Genomic DNA, 22346 nt, shown 5'->3' on the forward strand with positions numbered 1-22346 from the left:
ATTTCATTTTCTGTTTACACAGCAGCTCATATGCTTCCTCAACAATTTTTTTTTTTAAGTTGTGAATCAGATCCAAATTGGGCTCTCACTTACTGTGGTCCAGCTACTCTGGATCAATCCCACATTTATTATAATTAAAGAATTATCCATCTTTGCTAAATAAATGTGTATTTTAGGCTATTACGGCAGTATAATAGCTATACGTATTACAGTATACCATCGGTACAAGGAAACATGAGCACATGATGCTACGCTCATGTAGATACAACTTGGCATACATGAAAGCACCATGACCAGTCTGCAGAATGTGGTTGTACATGCTCACCTTCCACGGCCTTCTGATCCCTTTGAAAAAATCAGGCATCCACATTGGCAGAACAACCGCTTCCCTTAATAATTTCTTGGCTTCTTCCAAATCTGCTATGTCATTCCTGCAAAAGACCAGGACAAATTTACAAAGCATAACATTTCACTTTGTTTTTAAGCCATGAAAAACAGAGAAAAGTATTGTATTTACCGCTATCCTTTTTACTATGCCAGTATGTTCCTATTGAGACCATTGCTATAAATCTGTGGCCTTACATTGACCTCTCCTGTGAAAGGCAGGAAAAAAAATTACTTTCAGCTAAGGTTACTAGGATACTCAATTAAAAATTGTTTTGGCTCACGTGATCATCAGTGACCCTGATTTTCCATGTTAAAAAGACCAAAACTCTCTAATAAAGAATCAAATATCTGTGTTTTTTCATGATTCAAATGAAACACTGAACTACCCTCAGTACATATAGGTACTGATATAGGTTCAACATCAGTTGAACACCATGTTTTATTGATATACAGTAGAATCCTGTTTAGCCAAGCCTCCATTATCTGGCTCTCCATATTAACCGAACCATCAGCAGCTTGGGATCGAAATAAGGGTAGAAAGCTCTTGCAAATTCTCTTGATTATCCAATCTGGCCCTGGTCCCAATTAGATCATATAAACTGTAAATTTAAAGCGCATTCAAAAATCAACCACAAGAGGGGGAGGTTGCACACATTGAATAAGTGACACTGGCACTTTCAATAAAATATAGTTAACAGTTAATATATGTTTTTATTTTTTCACAAAATGTAAAAACTAAAGATTCTCTGTAAAAACACAAAATCCATTGTTTTCCTTGTTTTTCCCCATTGCAAATGGATTTCTAGGATCCCTGGTGATCATCAAAACAATACTTTTAATGTTCTCTGGGGTGCAGTTAGGCTTTTGAGTAGGTACTTGTAATGGACATTTTGCATAGCATACTGGGTAAGAATGCCGAGTAAGACTTTCAATCAAATTAGTACACGATTAGAACCAGAAGCCCTTGTTTCCCCTATCTGGAAAGACATGGCTGTTTGCCATTTTAAAAGAGTTAAGGTCCCAATTTAATGAGAGGACATGCTCTTTCCCCTCCAGCCTGGCTAAAGAATTTAATTGAGAAAATTCTCATACCAATGAATGCTTGGATTTCTTGATACAATGTCCCTTTCCAGTGCTTCAACCAGGTCTTTATCATATCCTGCTCCATCATATTTCTGAATTTCCCCATCACCAGCACCTTCCTGTGGAATTTTCTTTCCCTAGGAACGTTAAGAAATCACAGGAGTCTATAATGAAACTTTTACTTTGAACAGCTCCAAGATTTGAATCATAGAGTAAAATTGTTCAGTTGCTACTATGTTTAAGCCAAGAGAAATTTCAGATTTTTTACACAGAACTGTGGCTTGTCTCATTCCTGCAACAGTCAAGGAAGCACAATCTTTTCACATCTTATCTCCACGGTCTCCAGATACTTGTCACTGTCGCCAGTCCAACAGAATGTGCTATAGAGTCATTCATAAAGTGCTGTTACCTTGATCCCAAAATCAGTTTAAAATTTTTTTTTTTAATTTACAAACTAGACTCTAGTAGCAAGAATGACAGGTTTCAGAGTAGCAGCCATGTTAGTCTGTATTCGCAAAAAGAAAAGGAGGACTTGTGGCACCTTAGAGACTAACGTTTATTTGAGCATAAGCTTTCGTGAGCTACAGCTCACTTCATCGGATGCATGCATCGGAGGTGCCACAAGTCCTCCTTTTCTAGTAGCAATAAATCATTCTTTGAATTACCAGCACACTTCTCATGACGTTCAACACACGAGACAGATGCAGCACAAGCCTATCTGTGCAGGCTCTGTCATGACGTAATGCTATATTAGATCCTGGCTTAGGACAAGATTGTCCAAAGGTGCATTTTGATTGGCTAGCTGGGCCAGATGATGCTACATTTGTTGGCCAGCTGGTACTAATTTAGATCTAGACCCTACCACCACCAAAAAAATTTTGTTGAATCCCTATACCTGTTCTCTCTGATGGGAGAAAATAACATTTTTTCTGCCTGGTTTTTAACGGATATATAGTTTTTATTTATTTATTTCAATATAGTCGGGACTTAAAGAAAAGGTCTTCCCAGCTTGGCTGCTTCTCTTCCCGCAACTCCAACAATTGTCTATTTCCTATTCCCTTTCTCTGTCTCAACACAATCCCCCACACGGTCAGAATACTTTAAAGTCCATTTAAAGGGCTGCATTAGGAGCCCTAAAGTAGGGTTATCAGGAGTCTGGGGTTGCCAGTCCTCCAGGATTGGCCTGGAGTCTCCCAGAATCGGCATCGATCTCCCAGTGACTACTGAAAGCAATCCGGGAACAATAGCAATAGGCTATTTTAAGAAAATGACATTACAACATGTTGGGAAAAAAAATCTCCTGGAATAGCTTTGGTCAGAGTTGGCAACCCTTTTTGACTGGAAAGTCCAGTTACCATGAGGGGGGAGGGGAGGGGTAGCCTGTTGCCCCTTTGAGGAGCACAGTTTGCAGGACTGCGGCAGAGGACAGGTGTAGGGGCCCATAGCAAGCGGGTTAAAGGGCTCCCAGTGGACACAGAATGTTCTGTGGGAGGGAAGCAAAGGCGGCTGCCCCACCAGCTAGTGCTTCCCCCAGCCACGCTAAGGAAGCTCCGGGGTGGCAAGGGCTCAAGCGAGCAGGGGAGGGGGCTGCTGGGCAAGCCACAAAGAAGGAGGCGGGAGGCTGCCATGCAGGACTGCTGCATCCTAGCTCGCCAGTGGGACTGCCTGGCTGCTTCCACACGGCCACAGCTCTCTGCTACCTGAATTCCCAGGCGGCCTGCTGGAGCTGGGGTTTGCAAGTCTCTTGGAGTAACTCACACTGGAGTTGAGGGGGAAAGCAATGGGGGTAGAAGAGCCTGGGGGAAGAGGCGGAACAGGGGCATCCAGTTTTCAGAAACTAGAAAGCTGGCAACCCTACATTTGAGCCTAATTATTGTTTTTATTACAGGAACATCTGGTGTGTCCAGAATTGTCCCACAATTGGATAAAACAGCCTCAGCCCCAAACTGATCATAAACTCCAAAGTTAGTAGTTCCACAGCTCTGCTGATCTTATGGGTGACGCAACATCTTCCCTCTGAAGCAACACTTCTAATTCTCCTCCTCTAACAATTCCCCTCTAATACTTCCCCTCCCAGCCCAACAGCAGGGCTAAGTGGAGCCTGAGGAGCAGCTGCATTGCTTTTTAACTGAACTAGGCTAAATTGGAAGCTGGTTTAGAGTTCCCAACACAGCCTCTAAGTACTAACAAAGTTAAAGTATCCCAGCTGCCTCAGAAAAGCAGCTATGGGCAAGTGGACAGAGGCAGCATAGGAAGAGGGAGTCAGAGAGACAAATGAGCTAGCAGAGGAGAAAGGGGCAGTTAACAATGCCTCTTCCCTTTGCCCATTAACCCACATGCCCTTCAGGGAACTGTCTGTGCCTGTGTTCTAGCTTCTTTCAACTCTCACTTTTATTACAAAACTGAGCCCATAATAGCAAGCAAGTTGAAAGTTGCACTGGGACCAGAAACTGCTGTCAAAACGACAGTCAGGAAGAAAAGGAACAATGAGAAGGGACCCATAGTGTTGAAAAGATTTTAAAAGACAGGAGTTACCTACCTATCTATCAAGGTAAAAATAAGAACAGTATTCACAGTGACAAAAAGGTGTTTGCAGACTCTCTCTGATATTGAATTCTCTCTTATCTCCCTTCAATGAGCTAGGGGTTTTTCTTTTTACAGTGGAAGGATTTGCTGCACACTGAAAAGCTGATTTTAAGAGGATTTTTAAATTGAAACAAAATTAAGCCAAGCTTTAATAGCAGTAAGCCAAGGGATACTTAAATAGGCTATTGGTGCACTGCAAAGGTGAAAGAAAGTAGCAGGGCTGAACAACATATCTGAGGTGTCAGAGTAGCAGCCGTGTTAGTCTGTATTCGCAAAAAGAAAAGGAGTACTTGTGGCACCTTAGAGACTAACAAATTTATTAGAGCATAAGCTTTCGTGAGCTACAGCTCACTTCATCGGATGCGTGCTCCAACATTTGAGCAAACCAGAGTGTACGTTATTGCTATGCAAAAAGATGGTACACAAATAAACAAAATACTGCAGGAGATAATGTGAGATCTATGTAGTGAAAACAAAAAACAGACAATGCCAGAAAGCCATCCGCCCAGCTGCTGCGTGCTGGGAGCATGCCAACAACTTTATTTATTCACTTGCACTAAGACCATTACATAACTATGTAATTACTACAAACAACCACAGGGTGGCAGCATAAAAGGAAAAGCACGAACAAAGGGATTTGTAAGGATACTACAAGTACCCTCTGAAAATAACTGCGTAAGTAAATCAATCTTATGCTAAATAAAAATAAAATATAAGAATGCTACAGGCTCTCATCTCCACTTCATGATCCTCTTACGCACAGCTTTCACAAGTTGGCAACCTTCTAGCATAACAAGCCTTCTCAATGGTATGCATTCATTTATATGATAAATGATTTTTATAAACTAAACAATGACATCTGAAAATTTGCCTCCACAGCAGATCTTATTTTTTAAACAGTGTCATGTTATAAACAATCTATTCTGACATAACTCATTTGAATTTCCTGCAGCCATAGAGTTAGCTTTGAACTAAATGCCACTTTGCAGACATTTTGACAATCTTAGTCCTGGTGAAAAATGGAGGATACTTCCAGTAACTGGAGGTTCTTCAAGATGTGTGGTCCCTATTTATATTCCATACATTGGTGCGCATGCGCACCATGCCCCGAGACTGGAAGTGTTTCTTAGCAGTGTCTGTTGACCTGCACAAGTGTAGTGCATCCCCTCATGCTCGCAGCCAAGGATATAATAGGTCGGCTGGGTCAATGCCTCACCTGGGTCCCTCTTACTGTTGTGCAGTCTCGCCCGCAGCAGAGGACTTGAGGGTGGGTATTGGAATATAAATAGGGACCACACATTTCAAAGAACCTCCAGTTACAGGTAAGTAATTTTCTCTTCTTCGAGTGATAGTCCCTATACGTATGCCATACGTGGGTGATTAGTGAGCAGTGTTGAAGTACAGTACAATCTACAGTACCGCTTGGCCTACAGCAACCTCCATACCCATTGCTCGTGCAATGGCATAGTGGGCCGTGAACATATGGATAGAGCACCAAGTAGCTGCACTACAGATCTCGTGCCATGAGATATCTGCAAGGCAGGTCAGTGTGGATGCTCGCACTCGCATAGAGTGCGCTGTGACTCCATTGGGTGGGGGAATGTTGGATTGTGTGTTGCATTCACAGATAAACCCAGAGACCGAATTGGAGATTCATTAGGAGAAGAGGATTTAGCCCTTGGATTGGTGAGCAATGGCCACAAATAGTTTTGGCGATGTGCGAAAGGAGCGAGTCCCGTGGAGGTAAAATGCCAGTGCACGGCAGACATCAAGGGAGTGCAGGACCCTGTCCACATGGGAGGGGTGTGGTTTGGGGCAGAAAACAGGTAGGTAGATGCAATGATTTAGATGGAACTTCGACACTACTTTTGGGAGGAATTTAGAGTGTGGCTGTAAGGACACTGGAATATAGTGTAAGGGAGGTCTGCAATCATGGCCACCAGTTCACTGACCCATCTAACTGAGGTAATGGCTACCGAGAATATCACCTTCATGGAGAGGTAACACATTGCTAGTGGCTTTGTCAGAGCAGAGATAACGAGATTAAGGTCCCTCAGGGATCTGGGCTTGAATACTGGGGGGAAGGTATTGAGTAAACTCTTCCTGAAATGGATGGTGGTGGGGGTGTAACAAAATAAAAATGAAATCAGCGTTTATCCAATAAACAATGGAAAGACACTGGAAAGGGTTACTTAAGGGCTCGTCTACATGGAGCAATAATGAGGACAACAGGGGTGTAATTTCTAAAGCACACTAATGTGTTGCACATTAATTGGTCTGTTTAGACCCTGCTGGTGCACACTAGAACTTCCCTAATGCACTTAATGGTAGTGCTGTTTGAAACAGTACTACATTAAAGTTCACTAGGGAACCTTACAAAGAGATTATGCATTACATTACATACTGTGATGAGCAATGTATATTGCATACATTACTCATTACAGAATATACAAAGAGCCCTGAAAAAACCTGATTCTTTGTACACTACATAAAACTCAGAAATTGCTAAAAAATAAACTCCAAAAAATGAAATTAATAAACCCTCAAAAATAGAAGTTCTGCCAAATCGACACTCAAGCTGTAGAACAGGGCATTTATTACTTATCTACAACTGAAATAAAGTAAGATTTAAAATATTTATAGTTTTCACATGCAACAAAATGATTAACAATAGTTACAAACAAACCCAATTCTGATGCTTTTACTTGGGTGATTAATCACTAGTCTTGCAAGTAGCTCCATTATTAATGTAAATAGTATTATTCACAGATTTAAGGATTAGTTGCCCAAATAAAGGTTGAGTTATACATTCGTGGGTGGTTCTGAATACTTTTCCAGGCGTAACAGCATCTCCTTTTGTAGCATTAAGTTGGTAGAACTACTCTGCATGGCTTTGTGGTGGTTTCTCTATTAGAAGACACTAATCTAATTCTCAGAGTACTCCCAAACATTCTCCTAGGGTACTCATGGGGCACTATACAACCTTAGTAACATACACATATTGCCTATTTAAATTAAGCCGCGGGGCTGAAAGGCTGAAATTCCTGACAATATTCCAGCAGGGGGGACCACAACAACCAGCCTCGAGGCTTTCAGTGCAGCAGAGAAAGAAAAAAAAATAACACTTAGGAAACAGCATTTTAAAGGGGTGCTAGTGCATAAGCACCATCAGAGTGGATAGTATTAATTAGAATTATTAATTATGTAGCACCATAAACATGCATATTACTTTACAGGCAAAAAAAGGACAAACTCCACGACCCTGCTTACAATCAGTTTGAGGAGGTTGTTACATGGCTTGGGAAGAGGATGGCTGCAAACCCATAAGATGAGATGGTTGTTTTGGCTACAAATCCAGAAAAGAGCATTTATTATCTAGATATCATCATTAGCATACCCAGCACAAGCTACAACCAGTCACATTGCAACCAATGTCTTACTGGATGAGAATCTTATCTTTACAATTTCTAGCAAGACCTGGCCAGGCAACCAAACAAATCCCCTTTAAAATACAACATTCAATCATTTTAGAAATCTCTCTGCATGCTGTAGAGCACCATGATTTATAGCAACAAGTGCCTATGGAACAGCCAACAGAATTTTAATCAAAATGTGCCCTACTCCCAGTAACATTTAAAAATAAATGGAACATAAGCAGCAACTGATCTCATGTCAACTGACGTGTTGACAAAAAGAAGTATGCTAATTTCAGCTCCATTCCAAACACCACATGACATCAATGCTTATTAGCGGACAAGGATAAAACTGGTAGGAGAAAACTAAGTTCTTGCTTATATTAGGTATTAATGTAAACCATGAGAAGTTTTTTAAAAAATATTCAGATAAAATCTATTTAAAATGTTAAGTAACTACAGAAATATATTTCTATTTATGAATCTTCTCCATCTGGCTTCCCTGATGTAGATTAGTAGTAGTATTACTCCCAGAGATAATTACTGTCCTAGAATAGTACCAGCACAGGCTCTTCCATAGTAAAGCCTTATACTGCTCCTTATAGGAAACTTTAGAGTGCATGGTTTTATCCTCATTAGAGTCAAGACTTGAATGCATATGTGCCTGGTGTATTAAACTGGTCACACAACAGGATTCTAGTTCCTCATTTCACTAGCAGAACTGTAAACAATTTTCACAGTTCTTGAAAAGCTTTTTATAGCTTGCAGAGTGTTCCCTTGTTATTGTAAATCTTGCTGTTCTAAGCATGCAGAGAGAGATTTCTAAAATGATTCAACTTTACATTTCAAAGTTTATTTGAAGTTTATTCAGTGGCACTGCTAGAAGAGTACATCCGAACAACCAGTGACAAAGAGGACTAGTGTTGCTTAATACCCTCTTCCACAGAATCAAAAATGACTGATACAAAGGTCACTTTTGTCTATCCCTTAACAGAGCTGGATTCTTCCCTTTAAGTCCTTTCTCATTCTTGAATATTTAGTGTGTAGCTATGAAAACTTACCAAAATATTTTATAACTCACCAATCACAACCTGTATTATACCACAAGCTCCAAACAGGTAAGATTGCATATCTCACAAAAGTAAAGCCATCTCATTATGCTCCAGTCTTGTACTGTTTATATCAGTGATACTCAGACTGCGACCCATGAGCCACAAGAGGCTCTTTAACGTGTTAATGCGGCTCTTTGCAGCACATAATATTAAAACACTGTGTGATTTAATTATTAACCCCCTAAGTTATTAACCAATCAGGATGCTTTTAATATGTTAACCAGTTAAGTTATTAACTTATTTGCTGTGCGAATACTATATATGTATATAAAAACTAAGTATTTTCCCTGTTAGACTGTTTAAGTATGAATAGTAGTAAACAACACAATGAATTCACACTACTGTGGCTCTTTTGGCTAATTTGGCTCCTGAACCACTGAGGTCTGCGTATCACTGCTTTATACCATGGCTTCCTGATAGTGACTCCACAGTTAAGGTTGTAAGGCAGTTTCAGTTATAAACACCCAATTTTTCACACATGCATCTTACTTTCTCAAAAAGCATTCCTTTTGAAATGTCTTCTACAGTTATATGTTGGTGAATCAGTTCCTACTTTCTTCTCTCTCTCACTCTATTATTGTTTCTCTTTTTACAACAAACCTTTTAAAAAAACTAACCTTAATTCCCAGCCCATTTTAATTCAGAACACTGTCTTCCCCACAACGCTTTTCAAAGAAACATCTTCCTCTAAATGTTTTGTTATTTATAATAATAATCTCCTAATGATAGGATTATTTAAAAAGTTTGGTTGTCTTTTTAAATCTGTATGCTTTTGGTATATCTCCACCTGCTAGTTAAGAACATACTTAAAAATACTTTTGTAAATACTTGTAGATCACTGCAGAATTTACAGAACAATCTCAATTGTTTTAACTCATCTTAATTTAAATTCTGCAGAATCCTACTAAAAATGCATAATATCTAATGAATCTCACTGGTCTCACTTCTATATTCCTTACTTGGAAAACTTTATAATCGGGCCCATTTCTGATCTCTTACATTGAATAGAATTTACTCCTGATTTACACTATTATACAGGAGATTAGAATCAGGCCCTTGCTGAAACATGCAGAAAAATAAAGCTACAGTAAACTGTTCTGTTATAAAAAAATAACCTTCCTGATTAAAAACAGTGCTGAGAGTTTAAAGCAGTACCCAGCTTGGTAATATTACAACTGAATCACTCTGTGACATGCACTTTGTCCACGATCTGATGTAGACCCTCCACGTTGCCCTTGCACAGGAAAACTTAAGTTTTTGCTTATTTATTTAAAAAAAATGCTTCCCCCCAGCACACACAACCCTCCCTCCTCCCCAGTTTTTACCTTGTCCTCTCTCCCTTTAGCTCTAGATTCCCTCTCTCGGCTACTGGTAGGCTTTTCACTTTTTGATATTGGGTGTGCTCTGCCCACAGGCCCTCGCGGCTGCAATCCTGGTGATTCTTTCCTCAAAGGTTTAACTTCTCGGTTGGGACGTTTTATCTGAGGCGGCGCCCTGGCAAACAAAGAAAATATATCGATCACAGTTTAAAAAAAAAAAAAAAAAAAAAAGACAATGCTTTAGTATTTCACTAACTCCCTTGAAAAATCACTTTCAAAGCCAAAAGGCCCAAGTTTCCATCTTCTATTCATTCTCCGCCATTTGTCAATCAGCATCATGTGACTGTGTGTGATTTTAAAAAAAAAAAAATGCTTCACTGTTTAAAAAAAAAAAATCAATACCAACAGCTCAGCACCTGTGACCAACCCTACAATAACAAACCAAAATGCATGTGGAAAAAACAAATCAGATTTCAGTTTCAGGGTTTGAGTTTCAGTTTCCTGAAGCTATAAATCATGGGACTAAATTATGCTATATTCAAAAGCACAGTCATAGAAGAAATTCTGGGAAATAGGCCAGCTAAGAACTTTGACAGGCCTCAATATCTGAGAGAGCAAGACAATGAGAAAAAAGTGACCCTTTCACAATCTTGATTCCCCCATATGAAAGTGTCAACACTTACAAATTGTCCAGAAAGTTAGGACTAAATAGAACCAAACTGCATATTCATACACCTTTGTATATCTCCCACTGACCTTAATGGAAGCTGAGCAGTGATACGAGGGGGCAGAATTTGGTTTTAAGATTAAACTGAGAGGTCATATTCATTTTGCTTGGGATGTCAGTTTAGACTTGAAATATAGAAGAAAATATATGGCCAAGATTTAATCAATTTAAACTAACGTTCCCTCTAATAAATCCCTTTATTCATGTTTGCTGTCATTGTTTCAAAACTTGCAATTACTTTCCTGAAAGATTCATTTTTTAAAAGTCTCTCACACACACTTTCACAAACTGGATGTGATTACTAAGTGTTTACTTCAAATAATGTTTCATCACACGTAAAGGAACAGAAGAATTGCTGCTATTGTTACTGTTTAAAGTAATTTTATTCACTCATTTGCAGCCGCATGAGACTTTAATTTATTTTACAAGTGGTGCTGACATGCTGGGATGGGTCACCTCTCCCATCTATGACCGTACACCCAAACCAAGAAACAGTTTAATCTCTAAACAACATATATAAATAAATTCACTTTGCACTTTATACTGCCCTTTAACCAAAATCGCCTGCAAACTTTAAAGCTCACTGTAACACTGGCAGACCAGGTACCAGCTCGTACTCAGGTCCCCATGTCTCAACTGAACATTGACAGATACATAGCTGGAGCCAGTCTGGCTGTTAGTATTGTTAAAATAGGTATTAGAATTATAATAATGTGTTTAGATTTTATTGAATGCTTGTGAGCTGCTGCATGCATTAATCTCACTTAGAACATCTGTATCCCATATTGTAAGGTAATATTTGAGAAGTTGTATTGTAAACCTCTGTAAATCACCACAGGAGAGAGAGAGACATTAACTAGTGTGAAATGGTGGTCTCCCACAGAAGGTGTTATGTCCTGTCCAACACGGAAGGTCCAGTGACACTAGATGGACTATTGTGGGACATTAAAGACGATAAAATAAATTTGTTTTGCCCTTCCCCACGTGAAGATGAGTCACACAAGTGGATTCCCCCCATCAGCTGAGTTTGCAGCTCAGAGAACAAGGGATGAGGGAGATAAAAACTCCTAAGAAGAAGGAACTGGAGATCTATGCTGCTTGGACTCTAGAGAGACAGGTTTTCTGGGCATAAGTAAGAAGTCCCCACAGCTGCTTAGCCTGGATTAGCCTTATAAAACATATAGAGCTTGTTTATTATAGAAGCTTCTATTACTTTTTGAAATTTAAGATTGCAACTCATCTGTGTGTATCTGTTTATTTGCTTTAACCTTGTAAATAACTCTTATTTCTTTTCATATTTTAATAGATCTGTATATAATTTATTATAGGATTGGTTACAAGCATTGTCTCTGGTGTGAGATCTAAGGTGCAACTGACCTTGGGTACATGACTAGTCCTTTGGGACTGAGAGTAACCTGAATATTGTTGACAGGTTTCAGAGTGGTAGCCGTGTTAGTCTGTATCAGCAAAAACAATGAGGAGTCCTTGTGCCACCTTAGAGACTAACAAATTTATTTGGGCATAAGCTTCCGTGGGCTAGAACCCACTTAATCAGATGCATGGAGTGGAAAATACAGGAACAGGTATAAATATATGAAAAGATGGGAGTTGCCTTACCACTTGATAACTGGTTGGTGAAATCCAAGTATAGAATTCACAATCAATTTGGGGCAAGTGCCCTGGTTCTTAATAGTCTGCCCTGAGGTTGGTACTCATGCTCTGGAGTCACTGCAATAGCTTGACACTCACAACAGTGTAATGAGGCAGAGATGGGGGAAACTGAAGCAGCAAGCTATGGTAATGTTTTACACCCACTTTGAACAGGGGGTAAATACTACATATGGTGCAAAGCAATGAAGAATCAGGCCCCTGTCCACTAGGTAATGCACTAAGAAAAACAAACACATTTCATATAGGCTACAAAATAGCCTTTGATTAGTAACGGCTTCCAATTACTACCAAATACAGTCACCAGCTTTCCTAAATCGTGTAGAAAATTCCCAGTTGTGCTAACTCGGCTCTACATCATTCAGTGATATCTTGCAAGATGATAAATATCCCAAGAGCACTTTGAGCAGGCCAGCCCCTTCCTCCTTCCACAGATTGCTGTTGTCCATCTGTGGGGGACTCAGGGCCCTGTACCCCCCACTTGCTGTGATTCACCGTGACTCTCAGCCAGCCAGTAAAACAGAAGGTTTATTAGACAATAGGAACACAGTCCAAATCAGATCTTGTAGGTACAGACAACAGACCCCCTCAGTCAGGTCCATCTCGGGGGCAGGGAGCTTAGACCCCAACCCTGGGGCTCCCTCCATTTCCCCAGTCAACTCCCAACTCAAAAACCCCCTCCAGCAGTCTCATCCAGCCTTCCCCCAGCTCCTCCTCCAGCCTTTGTCCAGTTTCCCAGGCAAAGATGTCATCTCACCCCAACACCCATCCTGGGCTCAGGTTACATGCTCAGGTATCGTCCCTCAAGTGAAGTCACACCCTGATATCCCCACCACCAATGCAGACAGTCCCAGTAAAATTCCCACGCAACATTCCCAGGTCAATCCACCCCACTCCCTACTCCGTCATACCATCCCACAGGTGCTTGTATTCCAGTTCTGCTGAACAGGATCCTTCCAGATGAAAGGCATTTGGGACATCAAAAACTAATATAGATGCTTTACTTTTTTCTATTGTATCCCTCAATTCCAACTGGCAAAAAAAGCTTCCTATGACCTGATATGAAAGCCTTTAGGACTTCATGAAAATAGTTTATTTAAAAAAAAATAAAAAACAAAAAAAAAAATCAGACAACTGACCGCTCTTTCAAACAAAATGGGCAACTCAACTATTTTCAGAGACCCCCTTAACTACAATGTGTAACAATTTTATGTTGTAAAAAGTTAGACTAGAGACCTAAGTTAGGGGCCTGTTATAGAGTCCAATGAATTCAATAGAAGTATTTCCATGGACTACAGTGGGCTTTGGATCAGGCCCTAGATCTGCAAAGCATCACCTTGTCTGCAGACTTCCTTCAGTACTAAAGCAATGCCTGAAGCTTTTGGCTTCAGGCAACATATTATGTACCGTAGGCCATACATGAACCATTACTGACCTCAAAAACAGTCACTGTTCAGACTAGCGAATAACCCATTCTACAAGGTCAGGGATCTGAACTGGCTGATTTAATAGGTCTTTTCTATCTGTAATTTTTATGATTCCAAGGCATTTATAATAAACAAAGAATTTTGTTGAGTTACAGTTGTTCAAGTGAATTTCTTAGCAACTAATCATCAAAAGTCAAGAAAATCAGTTATGGAAACATTAACATCCTGACCAACCTCCATACATAGGCTTTACCACACCATAATACCCAAACACACTTCCTCTTCCACCGTACAAACACATCCAATTCCTCAAAAATCACCCCCACATTTGAACTGCATCATTCTTTTTAGGTAGCAACAGACTCTTGAAAAATCAATTTGTTTGCTGCTAAGAGGGATTAATGTTCAAGGGTGGAGTTAAAATTTGAACTATCCCATAGTGCTTTCCAGTTACCTGTGCTCAGCGGGAACTGGAGGTGGCCAAACAGCAGGATCCCTAAATGGCTCATCTTGATAGGATACAGGAATATCTGGAGGTTTGTCTATTTTAAAACTCTCTAACGTGTTGACAATACTCTTTACTTGCTCATATTCCTCCAGTAATTCTTGCCGGACCTTCAAAATAAACAATTGATTTCAGAAAAAAATTGTTTTAATTTTTGCACAGGTCTTATTTTTTTTATATACAATCTCAATTTACAACAGAAAAAAGGTTTAGAAAATGTTTACTCCCATGGAATAAATCAATATTTACAAAAAACTAACAGTCTGTGATGGTGCACCCCATAAGGCTTTATGGAAATATGCTTATGAACGTATATATGACATAACTGGAATATGTTTTATTCTACATATGCTATGTAACAATTCTCTGTAAAGGTTATGATCTACTGAATATATTAATCCTATTTGTATGCATGTGTCATTGTTGTATCGAAGTTATGAATATTGACAGTGTACTTGCTTGATTTTTAAGTAGCCTTAGTAAAGCATTTGGGTAACTTTTTTAGAAAGGAATTTGCAAGTTAAGTGCCCAGTCAAGAAGCACTTAATGCACAATGGATCTTGGAAGGCTCCAATCCACATAAGAAGTCTACATAAGGATGTTCAAGGTAGCATGTGGACAATGGCTTCTGCCTGTAAAAACTGAGTCATGTATGGACATGTGACTTGCTCATGTGACTCCAAAACTCCATCTTGGAGCTGGACTTTGCATAGGAGAGAGGAGGGGATCTCCACCCACAAGAGAAAGTCTATTTAAACCCCTGGGAGACCCCTCCATTTTTCTTCAGCTGACTAAAGAGATAGCCTCTCTACCTCCAAGGATACCTGAAGGAAACTGGAACAAAGGACAGTAACTACAGGGGGTGTGAGTGATTGCTGGACCCAGAGACTAGTCTGTAAAAGGAAGCTTACTGGAACTCCTCTGAGTGAGGTTTTTATCTGTATTCAGTTTTCTTACTGTATTAGACATAGACTTGCGTGTTCTATTTTATTTTGCCTGGTAATTCACTTTGTTCCGTCTGCTATTACTTGGAACCACTTAAATCCTACTTTCTGTATTTAATAAAAATCACTTTTTACTTATTAATTAACCCAGAGTATGTATGAATACCTGGAGGGGCAAACAGCTGTGCATATCTCTCTATCAGTGTTATAGAGGGTGAACAATTTATGAGTTTACCCTGTATAAGCTTTATACAGGGTAAAACGGATTTATTTTGGGTTTGGACCCCATTGGGAGTTAGGCATCTGAGTGTTAAAGACAGGAACACTTCTTAAGCTGCTTTCAGTTTAAGCCTACAGCTGTTAGAGGACGTGGTTCAGACCTGGGTCTGGGTTTGCAGCAGGCTAGCAGGTCTGGCTCCAACCAGGCAGGGCACGGAAATCCCAAGCTGGGAGGGCAGGGAAAGCAGGAGCAGAAGTAGTCTTGGCACATCAGTTGGCAGCCCCAAGGGGGTTTCTGTGAGCCAACCTGTCACACGGTCCAATCCAGCAGCTCTCAAACATGTGGCTACTCCTATTACACTTCAATGGAATCTTGAGAGTATGGGCTGCGAGATCCATGCCCTGATATTGTTCAAAACTTGACAGAGATGTTCACTTGTAGAGTTGAACAGTCACAATACATTCACAGTATCAGGAAATGTTTTCAATAATACAGATATGAAAGAGGGCAATAAAGGTAGCCTAGATTAAGACGACAACTAAAGCAATAGAAGAAACTGGGAACATGACTTACTTTTATAATTTGTTTTCAGTGTTATTGTTGCCATGTTGGCCCCATGATATGAGAGAATCAAGGCGAGTGAGGCAATATCTTTTATTGGAACAACTTCTGTTGGTGAAAGAGACAAGTTGACATGAAGAAGAGCTTTGTGGAGGTCAAAAGCTTGTCTCTTTCACCATAGGTTTCTAATCTGCTGGGGGGTGCTTCCCTTGTCTCTGCCCCCACTCCACCTCTTCTCCCAGTGCCCCACCCCCACCCTGCCTCTTCCCACCCCCTCCCCCGAACACACTGTGCCTTCGCTCCTCCCTCTTACTCCCAAGCGCCTCCTCACACTGCGAAAAAGTTGATCCACAGCAAGTGGTAGACACTGGGAGGGAGGGGGAGATGCTGATCAGCGGTACCCACCAGCGGGCAGAAGGCGCTGCTGGGAGGGAGAGCCCATTGATAGGGGGGTTGCCGGTGGGTGCTAAGCACCCACAATTTTTTTCCTGTGGGTGCTCCAGCCCCGGAGCACTCATGGAGTCGGTGCCTATGTCTTTCACCAACAGAAGTGGGTCCAATAAAAGATATTACTTCATCCATGTTTTCTTACTTTTACAATGGAAGTCTGAGTGTGAAGTTATACACTTGCATTGTATGTTTGCAACTTCCATTTTCTACTGGTCAGAGAATATAGTAGCTAACTAGCACCATTCAAATACATTTTAAGGAATTATCTATCTCATACTTGTTAATCTACTATCTGTTGACTCCTGGCCTGATCCAATTCCCACTGAAATCAAGGAAATCCTTTTCTTTAATACACTAAATTAATTTGAATTTGAAATCCAAGTATTAGAAATATCAAGTTAATGTGGCAGTTTGACAAACCTTAGTAAGAGCCAAGACCTTTCATAGCCCCAGTGTAAAGACCTATGAATAGTTTGATATTTGGTATTTGTAGGTCAATTTCTAGCAGCAATGGAAAGAGCGAGAACGAATCTATAGTGCTAATGGGAGGTAAATTGCTCCCAAGCTACTGATCTTTGTTAGTGCAGAGGTGGAAGAAGCAGACCTGCAAGGCAGTAGAAACAGATATGCAGCAGACAGTGTGCTGCATGACTTAATGCTATAAGCAGGTGTCATCTTAGATTCCAAGGCAGATAAATCCAACAGCAAAGAAAACATACAAAAGAGCCGAAATGCATAAGTCATGGATTCAATACTTAAACACAATATTAACAACAGATGTGAGATCTTTGAGGGATAATGTCACAGTTTTTAGGCCAAAATATTTGCGTTAGCTCAACAGTGTAACAATATTAGTGTTGGATCCTGCAGTCCATTAACTCACATGAGCTCACATGTCAGTCTGGGTTTGGATAAATTCTTACAGCGTAAATCTCTTGGGTTCCAAATATCACTTTTTTTAAAAAAACAAGTTAACAGGCTACATGTGGAGGTGGGGAGGGGTGGGCAGAAAAACTGCCTATTTTTGTGGAATCTATTAAACTAAATGGGACAAATTCTGTCCTTGGATCTGGGCATGCTGGTATCATGGCTTTAGTAGGAGCCCCCTTGCAGGCAACCAAGGATAGAACTTGATCCAGTGTTATGTGCTATGCAGGTTTTAAACAAATACATATAATTAGATAGATACTGATGTCAGACACATTTTGGCAAAATATAAGGCACTATTTAAATTAAAGTTGTTGTAGACAAAATGTTCTATGTTAACTTCAGCTCCATTCAAAACACACACACAAAAAATCTGTTTATCAAGGCAAAATGGACAAAGTAGGGCGACAATACAGGTTTATGTTTGTACGTGATACTACTGTAAACAAGCAAAAATTAAAATTTAAAATAATTACCTGAGATTATCGTCTTAGTTAAAGTTTAAAAAAAAAAGTGCACAAGACATATTGCCTCCCATTCAAAATAAATTTTATACAATAAGAATCTGTACTATGAATACACTTATACATATATATACTTATACATATATACACTTGTACATATATCCTCCAAAGATTAATTTCTTGATGTTAGAAAACACTTTTTGTATAATGGAGGGAATCCAGGACGAAGGCTGAAGACAAGCTCATCAGTTTTCAAAATGATTTAAAAGGTCTAATCCTTCCACCACTGCAATCAATAGGAATTTTGCCATTTACTTGAATGTGGCCAGAATAGGTCATTAAAGCTCAAGTGCTTAACTTTCACCCCAGATTACTCCCACTGACTTCAACAGTACTCCTCATGCAAATAAAGTTGAGCACATGCCAAGTGATGGTGAGATCAGGGCCTAAGAGTACTATCTAAATCTGCAGATAACGTTTTAGTTAATTGCAACTATATTGATCTTTTTAATGATACAAGCCCATCTCCTCACATCATAGCTTACTGCATATTAGTTGGATGAAAGATGAGACAGCAAAAGGAAATCATTAACATAATAGCATTTCCAAAATAGGCAATCACACACAATTAGTCCAGTGAAGACAAGAAAATTGATTTAATTAGAACTAAAGAATCCCTTCTAACTATGTCACAAGAAATATTGCCACATAAATATCCTGAACTTCAATTTAGCCAATATATACTTGAGCTACATTTTAAAAAGCTTGTGCAATGCAGTATTTCTTTCCAAATTTACCACATACAGTGCAATACCACTTCATCATACCTGTTGCCATTTGCCCTTAACTGCTGGGTCTCTGACTGATTGACAGTGTCTCTGAATCTGCTGGATGACACCTTGGTAATATACCATAGAGGAGTCGTAGTTCCCAAGAAGCGCATATTCTCTTCCTTTTTTGGCATTATCACAAATCTCAGCCAAATTCATCGTCTCTCACAAACCTAAAACATAACATTTAATCATAACACAAAAACTCGTACAGGCTATATAACGATTCAGAAAATCATTAGGTAGTTTTTGTTTTGCTATTCCTTGTATGGCTGCTTTACATCCATTTTACCATTTAGATGTAGAGATTATTATAGTACCTCCTTATTATACTGATTATTGACAATAAACCACAATTGTCCCAGATGACTGGTAAAGCTTATGTATTTTTCCTCTGCCCTGAGCCTGTTAAACCATTGCATGCCAGTGGACTGCAGCACCCATGCTGTGCCCTCTTATCACCAATACTCAGTTTACAGCAAGCTAGGGTGTAAACGCAGTGCACGGCAGGCTAGTGTAGGATAAATGCCTGTGTGGACCATGCTGCCTTACACTAACAATTCACTAGTATGCTTTAATCCATTCCAGTTTCAAAGAGCAGTAGGGAACTTTTAGTGCACGGCAACAGGGTCCACATCATAGACGCTTGGTTCATGGCAGGCTAGTGCAGGATACATTTACACTCCATCTAACTGCAAACTAAGTGTTTGTGTACAGAATCAGGCGTTAATTTATGTAACACCACAACATATATTAGCAACCAGCTACCCATGAATCATATATCACATGAGGCTTTACATTTATGATATTTTTTGTATTACATGAGTGATTAGGAGATCCAATCAACACTAAGGGCCCACTGGGTTAGGAACTTTTGAAAGACCTCATCTTAACCAGGTTACATTTTAAATATACAAGACAGGGAAAAGACAGGAGAAAGGGAAAGGCCACGCAAGCAGAAGATTGGGAACAAAGGCAGAGTCAAGAATTGACCTCAGCTCTCAACTCCCATATGAACGCGCCTTAACCACGAGACTATCCTTCCTCTCTTTTAAAAATATTTTCTTCTCAGTAGCAGTTGCCCTGAAGATATCTCTAACCCAGTAGTTCCCAGTTACTCTATGTCTAAAGAACTCAGTTACATTCCATGCACTATAAAGACAAATGTACTTCTGCATACTATCCAATTTCTTTTAATTTGTATATTGTACCTAACAAGGTCTGATGAGGCAAATGTTTGTCAGCTTTTTTGGGTTTTCTTCAAATATGAATTGCAATGCTCATGAAATGTGCCAAATTGACAGCAATAGAAACTCAAGTCTTCTTTGAAATCAGAGGACATGACATGGGCAGTGGTGTTGAAAGCTTGGACATACTTTGTCCCAGGAATGTTGCTTTTACTTGAATCATAAAACAAGGTTACTCCCCTGCCGCTGGATGTCTTCAGAAAGATTGTCAAAACAGATCTCCATCACTGGGGTGAACCCAAAGCTTGGAGCCCTTTGAAAAGTTTCTGAGAACTTGGTGAGATGGAGGCTGGTGTCATCCAGAAATTTTTGGTAGGATCCATGAGGCCATTATTAATACAACCCCTCTGTCTAACTGACTCATTTCCAGAATATCCAACAATTTGTGAGACTTTTCTTGAATAGCAGATAACTCAAAGACCAATACATTCACGGTCCTGATGAGCAGGTCTTGGAAGATTTTATATCTTACATAATACTGATAATGTCTATCATAACATCCTCTGGATAAACATCAATCATATGGAGTATGGCCTACATTCTCTTCCTCAGCTGTGGAATCTGAATCATCTCTCAGTGAAGGAGGTAATACAGGGGTTTGGCAGGTTGGTATACTAAGGGGGAGATTAAAAAGTGACTGCCATTCCTATCCTCCAAGACTATGATGTCCAGGAAGGCCAGTTGGCCCATGGCAGATAAATGTGCAAAGTAGCCCTTGGGCAGAAGGGGGGTTCAAAACCTCAACCAAGAGGGATGTACTGAAGTACTCAGTGCTGATGGTGAAACCAAGAAAGGTCTAGTTTGAGGGAAAAGGAACTAAATGACCCTAGAATGAACCTCTCATTCTATTCCAATGGCACCAAAGTAACAATAAGGAAACTTCAGCTCCAAATCCTCAGTTCCAAGGGAATCTTTAACATCACCCTAGCAAGTGGAGCATTGTGGGATTTCTGCTCAGCAAAACAGATAATGAAGCCTGAAATGAAAACTGTAGCCTCTCCAGGACTGAAACTGGGTAGAATAGACAATCTTTCCATCAGAACTAGATAAGATGGACCTACTCCTTAGAACCAAGGAAATGGGCTTCTGATAACAAGAACCTCCTACCTTAGGACCAGACAATTCCACCTTAATTTTCAGTCCAGAATGATTTAAGTTTGGCAAATAATAAGCAGCTAAAAACCAGATCTCATAATGGGAAATATTGGGCCATCTTAAAAGATAATGCTACCAACTTTGCCTATACCTGTCCCCTGGTAGTAACCAATATAATGATGATCCTCCAGAGAAGGCTAAAAAGCCTTTTATACTAACTGTACGTGATGAGTTGTGAACTGTATGTCACAGAAGAGAAAAATTCTTTCCTGACCCCAGTTAGGGATCAGTTCAGCTTATGTGCCAAAAAATGAAGATTGATATCCCTTGTGACTTGTTTAACCTAGCTAGTGCAGGATTTTTAACAACCAAACTTAGGGCCCATCTGTAGCAGTTATATTGACACTAATGTCTGTAAATGGTTCCTATTCCCAATGTTCCGTGAACTAAGACATTTCTAAGGATGTCTTGACGTGATGGGAAGCTGTTTTACTCTAGTGTAGGAAAGAGCCACATGATGATGAGGGGAAGAGAGGCTGCGAGTAGGTTACAGGGGGTCTGCCAAGCAGGGATCCAGGGCAAAAAGCTGAAGCCGGAGCCCCACTGTGGCAAGGTTGAAGCCCAAACCCGAGCAAATTAGGTACCTGGGGCCCCCCCATGGCATGTGGTCACGGGCAGTTGCCCTGCTTGCTACCCCATAATGCCAACCCTGGCTTTTATATGCAGAAAAAAAGTTGTGGCAGCACAGGTGGGCCATGGAGTTTTTAATAGCATGTTCGGGGGCCTCAGAAAGAAAAAGGTTGAGAACCCCGATGTAGAACACAGAAATAAAACTAAGCAAAATATATATAAAATAAATAAATGGTCCTCACAATTATGGAAAAAGCAAAATAAACTAAAATCAACTAAACTGGATCAGAGAAACAACAAAGAAAACAATTCAGAAAACAAAAATCCACCTTCTCCTGAAAAATAAAAGGAAAAAATAAAATAATTATAAATCCTCTATAAACATGAGCTCTCGTAAGGCTAATGCAGCATAGTCAGGATCTTTAAAAAATAAGGCAAAAATGAAGAGGCCTAGGCTATGTTTACACTAGCACTTTTGTTGGTAAAACTTTTTTCTCGGGAGTGTGAAAAAACCACACCACTGACCAACATAAGTTACACCGACAGATGTGCCAGAGAGGACAGCATTATGTTGGCGGAAGACGCTCTCCTCCCGACATAGCTACAGTTGCTTGCTGGGGTGATTTAATTATGCCTACAGTAGAGCTCTCTCCCATCAGCAGAGCGGCTACATAGGAGACCTTACAATTGTGCCACTGTAAGGTCTCTAGTGTAGACATAACCTAAATCAGTGATCTCCCTGCTGAGTCAC

At 40.0% G+C, this 22346-nt stretch overlaps 1 protein-coding gene across 6 annotated transcripts in view; it reads right to left on the bottom strand.

Annotated features, from left to right (window-relative positions):
* KATNAL1 (katanin catalytic subunit A1 like 1) overlaps positions 1-22346 on the bottom strand; it is a 50668-nt gene that overhangs the window by 19414 nt on the left and 8908 nt on the right. For 5 of the 6 annotated variants that reach the window (XM_038388066.2, XM_043504365.1, XM_038388068.2 and 2 more), the window contains exons 2-6: positions 18621-18796; positions 14177-14337; positions 9907-10075; positions 1480-1607; positions 326-431 (exon numbers count right to left, since the gene is read on the bottom strand). In XM_038388066.2, the coding sequence (XP_038243994.1) occupies positions 326-431; positions 1480-1607; positions 9907-10075; positions 14177-14337; positions 18621-18782 (726 nt within the window). In that variant the 5' untranslated portion in view covers positions 18783-18796. The remainder of the gene's footprint in view (positions 1-325; positions 432-1479; positions 1608-9906; positions 10076-14176; positions 14338-18620; positions 18797-22346) is intronic. The other variant, XM_038388069.2, reaches the window with a different exon arrangement.

Source organism: Dermochelys coriacea, chromosome 1 (assembly GCF_009764565.3).
Source record: "Dermochelys coriacea isolate rDerCor1 chromosome 1, rDerCor1.pri.v4, whole genome shotgun sequence".
Taxonomy (NCBI): domain Eukaryota; kingdom Metazoa; phylum Chordata; order Testudines; family Dermochelyidae; genus Dermochelys; species Dermochelys coriacea.